This window comes from Cetorhinus maximus, chromosome 13 (genome assembly GCF_964194155.1).
Source record: "Cetorhinus maximus chromosome 13, sCetMax3.hap1.1, whole genome shotgun sequence".
Taxonomy (NCBI): domain Eukaryota; kingdom Metazoa; phylum Chordata; class Chondrichthyes; order Lamniformes; family Cetorhinidae; genus Cetorhinus; species Cetorhinus maximus.
In genome coordinates this window covers 56024541-56033879 of record NC_135891.1, presented here as the reverse complement: position 1 = coordinate 56033879, position 9339 = coordinate 56024541, and the positions used below count along the sequence as shown (strand labels likewise).

The 9339-nt window shown below is 43.3% G+C and overlaps 1 protein-coding gene across 1 annotated transcript; it reads left to right on the top strand.

The window, feature by feature from the left end:
* The first annotated feature begins 328 nt into the window (after positions 1-328).
* LOC144688286 (iroquois-class homeodomain protein irx-1-A-like) lies at positions 329-4454 on the top strand. The gene is made up of 2 exons (XM_078554718.1): positions 329-571; positions 2018-4454. The coding sequence occupies exons 1-2, from the start codon at positions 329-331 to the stop codon at positions 2882-2884; spliced, it is 1110 nt and encodes a 369-aa protein (XP_078410844.1). The 3' UTR covers positions 2885-4454.
* The last annotated feature ends 4885 nt before the right edge of the window (positions 4455-9339 follow it).

Here is a 9339-nt window from a genome sequence, read left to right as displayed (position 1 = left end):
AATCTGCATGCAAATATCAAAGAAGCGATTAATTTGCTTCTGATATTACCCATATAGAATTGTCTTGGTGTTATGTTCTTAGGCCGTGTTTAAAAGCACTACTTCGTTACACAATAAATGCCTGTGTGTTTGGAAGTTTGAGGTGGGTACGGTAGTCTGCTGATTGGGAGCTCGGCTCTCCAGTGGTTAAATCTCACTAATCGTATGTAAATATCATCGACAAGGCTCCCGTCAATCACGCCAGCGCTGTCCAATGGAGTGGACAGAAGGGGATATATAGAGACAGAAGGTGGATTAGTTTGATAGTGTTTTTAGGTTGAATCGCATTATGGCTATGCCTCAGCTGGGATATGGAGATGTGGTCACCGCCGGGAAGGGATCTGCAATGAGCGCTCTGCCGGCTATATTTGTGGAGAGGCAGGCGGCGATGCCGGGCTCTCCGGGAGCCGCTCTCAGTCTGGGGGTACCCCCGCCTCTCCATGCACTCCTGGCCCGATATCCGAGTACATATCCGATTTCACAAGGATACAGCCTCCAGCCCTACCCTGATGTCCGGCATCTCGCTCATCTGGTAAGGGGGCTTCTTTTTGTTTTTATTTGTCTTTTAAAAGTTTGAAAATTCCCCCGTGAATTAAAGTTGCTCTTCTCTTGTTCTGTATGTAATGGTTTAACTTGCACCGGTGACTAGACAATAACAATCTCCGGGTGCAGGGCATCCCTCCTCACCCAGACACTTTGTGTAAAGTTACTGACTTCAGCACTAGTGAGATTTTGCCCCAGTCCGATCCATCCTTTAAAGACCAAACCTTAGGTTGTCGGCTGAACTTGATGTTCATAATACTTAGGGCACAACATCTTAATATAAAACTAACATCCATTTCAGGTTAAGCGTTCGTGGCCCTGCCTTTTATTATACTTTAAATACAATACTCTAACGATACTACTTAATATAGTTCTGTACCAAACAATATGGTTTCATATACATATAACAGTTTAATATATACATCAATAATGAATTAAAAAAACTGAAAGCTATTTAACACAATATACACTGTGCAGTATAGGACTAGATTTAGATCCCAATATCACGTTGTCAAACTTGAAAATGTTTGCGTAAAACGCTGTGCGTTAACTCGTAATTTTAATTATAAGTTCCAATATTACTGCACGTTTTACTCTGCTGGGTTTCGAAACCCTTAACATAAGCGCCCCTTTTTATAAAATGCTGGAAACATTCAGCAGATGTGCTAGTATCTATGAGAGGGAAACAGAGTTAGCGTTTCAGGTCAATGTCCCCTCGTCGCCTTTTTTACATATACTAAATGTAAGAAACGATTTTTAGTTCAACACGTGAATGCTGGTCAGTGTTTATCTGATTAGAAAACAGATCTCCGCTGGATGTCCATACATGTAGACTGCTACCTAGATATTAGACTGCTTTCAGGGAATGCTGTGAAGTTGCTCTATGTTGGGCCTGTTACAAGCTTTTAAAAGATTGTCGCTGTTTAAAGCAGCTTCGCAAATCTCCTAAATCTTGAGTATCACTGTCGTGACTTCACTAATAAATTCAAGCGATTGGCTTCAAATCTGATGTTAGGTTTTAAATGGGTTTATTTTAATTTCAAATTGTCAGATTACAAAACTGGCTCCTGACTCTGACACGGTATAAAGAGCTCCATTCATGTACTTATGTAATAGACACAAACAGAAACTATTCCAGTTTAGATTTATACAAAGGATATAGGGTCTGAATAGTAGTATTCTAATATAAAACATCACCATTCACTCAATCTCAAGCCTTTGGGGTGTTTCTGACAGGTGGGATTAATGAGCTATATACATGGAAATTCTTTATAGAGAAATTGAAATTAATCCTAGTGTGTACTGTTATATTTAATAGTATAGTGTATACATTAAATTATATTGTATCAAATCGGTCATACACTAAAATATTAAATCTCTTTAGTTATTACAGTCCAATACATGCATTATATAAACAATCGTCTTCTGATTTCAGGCGTCGCCCTATGATCTGAAGGCTGGATGTGTCTATTCCCAGGCTGGCTTCTCCCCAGCCGGCGCGCTCTATTCTCCTTACCGGCCCATGCCACACGGGGACCCGGGACGAGCTAAGAATGCCACCCGGGAGAGCACGAGCACTCTGAAAGCCTGGCTGAACGAGCACCTGAAGAACCCCTACCCAACCAAAGGCGAGAAGATCATGCTGGCGATCGTCACCAAGATGACCCTGACCCAGGTCTCCACTTGGTTCGCCAACGCCAGGCGGCGACTGAAGAAAGAAAATAAAATGACCTGGGTCCCCAAAACCAAATCGGACGAGGAAGAGAGTGAAAGCGACGACGAGGAAGACAAGAAGGAGGAGGAAGGTCTTCTACAGAATCAAGAGCACCAGAAGGCGGGCGAAACCGATGCCCACCAACATGATGGGCATCAAGGTAGCGGGGATTCGGAGACACCTTGCCCTGCACATGGATGCAGATCATTAGTCAAAGGTGTCACAGACTGTGAGAAGGAACCAGGCAACGAACTGAGGGCAAACTTGGAGGAAAGTGAGTCGGAAAAATCAGAACGGGGAACGTCTGAGGAGGAGCGCACAGCGAAACGGGCAGGCAGCACAGAATGGAAAGACAGTACCGGCCCAGCACTCAAACCCAAGATATGGTCCCTTGCGGAAACGGCTACCTCAGACCATGGGAAAAGCAACCGGCCGGGTCTGCTCGGTGGCCAGTCAGTGCAGACTCCTCCTGCGGTCGGTCACTACCAGATCTGGGCTGGCGCCTGTTTTGCAGAGGGACAGCTCATGTTAAACAGCCACTCCAGGCTGGAGTCAAAAAAGAGAGACCTTGCAGGTACGGCCCAATGAGAAGGGACAAACACGAACCGCAATCCAATTTGCAAGGATGAACGTTTTTCCCCCGGATATTCTGCACTTTCATCTGGCTCCTTGGGATCTCTCTCGTGGACGATGATATATTTCTGCCTGATGGTGCTGTGAACCCACAGTGTAACTGTGTTCTCAATACTTGTGGTGTAAACGAAGCGGGCGGGGGCCCCCAAGGAATTAATTTATAGTAATTATCGCGATGTTAATACATGGTTCGACAATTAATACATTGCAGTACAACTGACTTTTTTTTATATAGAAAAGGTCCCCGTTACCATTATGTGTTCCTTATTCACCACACCTGCTAAAACACAAGGCGCAACCTGGGCAAAGTGGAACTTTTAGTAAAAATGTGTAAATATTCTCAATGCCTGAGACCCCAAACAAATCACACATGTATACACACAGATGTTCACTAGACTGGTCCGACTACATTACAGCAATACTCGGCCTGTAGACCAGCCGGTTGAATAATACTGTATCGTTCACACTCGACACAGTGGCCTGGTTAAACTAGTAACAACATGGAAGAGGAACATTCTCCACATTCACTTGCAGGGTTACCGAAAGGCGATGTATGTAACGTTCGCCAGTGCGGCGGTGTACTCAGTGTTTTAATATATATCGATGCTTTTACTTGTTGCTGAATCCCAGTTCTAGTGAAATCTAATCAGAAGAATTTGGACATGGTAGATGTCATCTAATTCTACGGAGGGTGTTTGTACTTGACTTTTCAGGGGTTGGGTAATAGCTCTTTATGAAAACCCATCTCGATAGCCTTTGTGTGTTCAATTAATCCAACTTGTGAGAGGAAGCGCTGAATCAATTATCTATATCAACTGCCTGCTTTGAAAACTATCTCCAGGTGTTTAAACCCCCGAGATTTTTTGTTTGGAAACGCTAGGTGACCGTTTCTCATGATCTATTTATCAACACGGCAGCTTTGAGGGATGAGAATTTGTTTGAGGAAAGTGCGAGATTAGGAACACGCTCGAATTTAAGAAAACGAATTCGATCTGGTACTGGGGAAATTGAAAATATCCGTAAAATTTGCGTCGTAAATTTGTAGTTTCGTGAAATAGGACCAATTATTTCGATGATGCCAGAAAGTATACATCTACAACATATCAGAAAGAAATTGCAGAGGAAAAACGTAGAGAAGATAGCGGAGAGTGTACCTTCTCCAGTGGAGGTAGGTTTCAGTAGTTGTGCTTGGAACACCTCTGCCCCGCTTTTAACAGCATTCCCAGTCTTATCTATTGGCGTGTCATTTCCTTAAAAAAAACTTCTACAGATTTTAATTATTTTAAATAACAACTAACGCACAGCCCATTAATAATCTTTCTTCCTGCTTCCGTTTTAGATTGTCGCTGTTAAAATTACCTACCTTGTTCCAGCTTTTATAAGAGAATATGGAAACTGTATCTTTTAACATAAATCAGAGGTTTTCTTCTGTCATAGTTTATACGGTATGTTTTGTATATAAAAAGTGTTTATACGAAAAAAAAACTGTGAATAAACATTGGGTTATAATTAAATACTTTATATTTTGTCTAATAAACTAAGCAGGGTTATTTTTCTCCTCAGCTCTGCCGTTTAATTGTGACCATGTTGCCTTCTCTTTGACCAGATGTTCAAGAGAAAACGGGGCAAAAAGCGACCTCTGGTGGTGACGCGAAGCGAATGAATCGCCTGAGATTCAGGCCACAGGTTTAAAAATCTTAAAATAAAGAGCTGGTATCAGTAAAAGTGACCACGAACCCGTCGGACGGTTGGTAAAACCCAACCCCTTCACTAATCCTTTAGTAAAGGAGAGGTGTCGTCCCTCCCTGGTCGCATCTCTATATCTGATTCTAGTTCGGCTCCGGCATGGTTGAATGTTGACTGCCCTCTGAAGTAGCTGAGCAAGCCACTCAACTGTACGAAAGGGCTACCAGCGGTTCAAGAAGAAGGACCACTGCCACCTTTTGAAGACATCTAGGACAATAAATGGCCGTCTTGCCCACCACACCCACAATAAATAATAAAAAAATAAACCTGTGAAATAAAGCCCTTGAAATAATAATAGGCGGGAGAGCAGCATTTACCCATCACCGCTGTGCTCACACAGCTTAGTGGAGGCATTGGCTGGTTTCAAATAAATGGGCTGAGGTCTCCATTGAAGTATCTTGGGGAAGATTTTCAGGACCAAATTGCTAAGTATTCCCATGCCTCAGTACCCTTTATTTCAGCTCCACGGTTTCTATCTCTCTCCTGGTGGCTTAGTATTGAAATGCATCACATCGATGGTGCCAGTCAGGAAGAGGTGCCAGTTTTGATCCATAGTTTGTGCTGAGACAATCTCATTTAGAGGTGATGGACTCAACAACAGCAATTTGTATTAGTAAAATGTCCCAAGGCACTTCACAGGAGCAACATAAAACAAGTATAACACTGAGCCACATAAGAAGCTATTAGGGCAGATGGCCAAAAGCTTGGTGAAAGGTAGGTTTTAAAGAATGTCTTAAAGGAGAGAAGTGAGATAGAGAGGCACAGAGGTTTAGGAAAGGAATTCCAGAGTTTAAAGCCAAGGCAGCTGAAAGCATAGCCACTAATGGTGAAACGATTAAAATCAGGGATTGTCAAGAGGCAGGAATTGGTGGAGCACAGATATCTCAGAGGGTTGTATGGCTGGAGGGGATTACAGAGATCGGGGAGGGGGTGCAAGGCCTTGGAGGGATTTAAAAACAAGGATGAGAATTTAAAAACTGAGATGTTGTTTATCCAGGAGTAGTTCAGTGAGCACACCAGTGATGGGCAAATGCCATTTGGTTCAAGTTGGGACATGGGTAGTAGAATTTGGTAGAATGTGGGAGGCTGGCCAGGAGAGCATTAGAATAGTTAAGTCTGGAGGCAACAAAGGCATGAATGAGTGTTTTCAGCAGTGAAAGAACTGAGGCAGGAGTGGAGGGAGATGAGTGACATTAGGGAAGTGAAAACAGATGATCTAACTGAAAGTGTGGATATGTGGTTGAAAGCACATCTCGGGGCCAAGTGTGACACTGAGGCAGTGAACAATCTGCTTCAGGCTCAGGCGGTTGCCAGGGAGAGGGATGGAATCAGTGGCAAGTGAAAAGAGTTTGTGGTGGGGATTGAAGGCAGTGGCTTCAGTCTTTCTAACGGTCTGATAATTTAACAACAGTGATGTTGAGATAGAGCTGGGTGTCATCAGCGCACACAGAGAAACTGACATTGTGTTTTTAGACGATGTCACCAAGGGGCAGCATGTAGGTGAGAAATAGCAGAGGGCAAAGTCTAGATACGTGAGGAATACCAGGGATGACACTGCAGGAGTAGGAAGTGAAGCCATTGATTGGTTCTCTGCTATGATTAGATACCAGCTGGACAATGGTGGAGAGGCGTTGGAGGAGTTTGATAGATTAGTGGTGAGAATGGCTGCAGACAGGTTGTGAAGGACAAAGAGGAATAGTTTACCTTTATCGCAGTCATGTAGAATGTCATTTGTGAGTTTATTAAGAGCTCAGAGGTTCCATGTTAAAAATTGGATAATCTGCTGGATTCCTGTAATTGGTTATCTCAACGCAAAGTGTGCAAGTAAGGAGGAAGGCTTTGGTTGCTGCAATTTTAGTTATAGTTTAATTGACATTCAAGCCTAGATGTTTCAATACATAATGTCGGTTGGACAATCCAGGCACCATTTCTCGGTTCCTTATACAAAAATGGCCATTTGGGTGGGACCAGAGAGCTTGTAGCCTCGGTTGAATGTTTACACCAGTTTGAGTCTCCACCTTTTTGGTGAGGAGGAGATTAAAGCTCTGGAGGAAATATATAACACAGCATGATTCCTTGCTAAATTTAAACATCATAATAAAAATTTTATGTGTTATGTTGTGGAATTCAGTCCATCTAGAATTGCTAATCCCTATTTATGAGTTAAATTGGAAGCTGAAATAAAAAAGGGAAAACTGTATACCTTTCTTGCTGGTCCTGTCATGAGAATAATCCCATATTCATTGGGGATTACACGTTTCAATTACAGTCACGTTAAAGCTTACAAGCTTATCAGAAATTAATTTAGGTGTTCACAGCAGTGAAATGTTGGGGGCGGGGTGGTTGGGAGAAAAGAATAAAATAAAGAAATAAAAATTAAAATAAGAAAAAAGAAAAAAAACACAAAATGTAAGTGTAACCTGCTTGGGAGGAACAGAACTTCCAACAATGCAGTACCCCAGAATGTCAACATTGCTTTTTGTACCGAAGTGGGATTGGAATCCAGAACATTTTGATTTTGAAGCAAGTGTGTGAGCCACTAAGCCACACGTGCACTTGGCATTTCCAGGTGGTCCCCCATCCAAATACTAACTAGGCTTGAGTTTGCTTAGCTTCTGAGATCAAACGAGAGTGGGTGTCTTCAGAACAGAGACTTTGGACCTATGGTTCCCAAGGCTTTCCACCATGGAACATTTTCATAGGATTGGGTGTGGGTGGGGATTAAATGGCCAAAAATTAGACGCTGGATCCCAATTGCTGACTTCTGGGTTTTACTCAGGCAGGACAAGGGGCCAGTCTGCTCTCAGGAGGTAGGATAGCATTTTAAATATATTAATACGTCTAGAAGCTTTGAACTAACCTGCTTTGCAAGTTTAACGGGGACCAGCCAGGTTTCCCAGGCCCTGGGAACCTCGGCAGCTGCAGTGAGGCAAGGACAGATTGGGGGAGAATGCAGGTACCTTTGTAGTACACCTTGTATACCAAGAGGAACAGGGGTGATTTCTTCTGAGACCCCTTTCCCCATGTTTTCTCACATCAGAGGTGCACACCCCCAATGTCTCCACCAAATGATGCCTGCAACACCTGCCACCCCGCCGCCCCCACCCCACCGCCGCCCCTCCCACCCCCACCACCTGGCCAGAACTCTTGCTCCCCCCCTCCCCACAGCAGTCATGGATCAACCCCAGGGACTGGAAACCCTTTACCTCCCAGATTGGACAACATTCAGGGTAGGAATCAGAGCAGCCACTGTAAACCAGGTCAGGCATTGTCCCTACCTGGTTCTGTGGCCTCTTCTCCAGCATTCCACACCTCAGTGCAAGCTCTGAGTTTCCTGCACACTTCTGGGGCCCTGCTACAGGCAGGTCAAAAAGTGAAAATTCCACCCTTCCCTACCCTCAAAGTCATACCTGGGTCTGTGGTAGACTAATCAATTGAGATTGAGTGATTAGTCAACAACCCCATTACCATTGAATCATACAATTACCAGGATGATCGAGGGCAAACTTGATGGACCTTCCTCTTTTTTTCCAGCAATTCCTACATTCTAACATGCTGACTGCAATGTGCAAGCATTACATGAAATTCACATTCAGTGGGTTACTGGGTGGTAGTTACTGGTGGCTGCAAAATGTTTCCTTTGTGTACAGTTCTAGATTGACACCAACTTGAGTTAGCTAATTTGCAGATGACCATAGGATTGAAATTTAGTATATAATAACTTGAAACATCACATACACAGCATGGAACACATCCAACACTTGAGTCCTTACATAGATCATGGGCTGCATTTTGTTGTCAAAAAATTGAGGTAATAGTAATACGGAGAAAGAGAAACAGGAGACTGGGAAAGAAAAAGTAGACCACATAAACATGAATTAACTCCACGCTGAAGCCATGACCATATGCACAACCTCACCTGGTCTGAGTTTGGACTGGGCAATCAACAAGTGGAAATACTGTTACGTTATGTTTGAGCAGTAGGGTAAAGTACAATGGGGGAAGATTTCCTTGTTGTATTCTTTGTAGTAAGATCATAAGTTTGTGTTTTAAAGAGCGGGTTTCCAATTTTCTTACTATAAAGCACAGCGAAAATCTCACGTGCTCATGAAGATTAGGGATGCTCCTTTCCACAACCCCATTCTTACCATATTCCACTGGCTCACTGTGTCCCAGAGAATAGCCTTTAAGAATCTCACCTTCATGTTAAAATACCCCCATTGGTTTGCACCTCCTTGTCTCTCCATGTCTTCCAGTAGTAGGCTCCAGTGTGGACTTTCTGCTCCTCCAGTGTTGCCCTAGATTTTGTTCCTTATTCCCTCTGCCTTGGAATCAGCAGCTACTCTTTCAGTTTCAATGTCCCTGCTCTTTGGAACACACTACCCCAACCTCTGTGCCTGGTCACTTCCCTCCCTGCCTTCAAAAGCCTTATAAAGATAACTGTTTGACCCCTTAACAACCATTGTCTTTGCTTTCTCTCTTGGTGCTTACGTTTTCTTCATTAAAGTGCTCTGAGATACCTCTCAATAAGGAGTACAATAGGAATAGATGCAGTGCTGGGAAATGAAGCATTTTTCATTTCTGGTTGTATTATTACATGCCACAGACCACTGCTTCCCTCCACTCTTCCCCAGTGATATGCCTCAGGTCTAATTTCAGAAGAG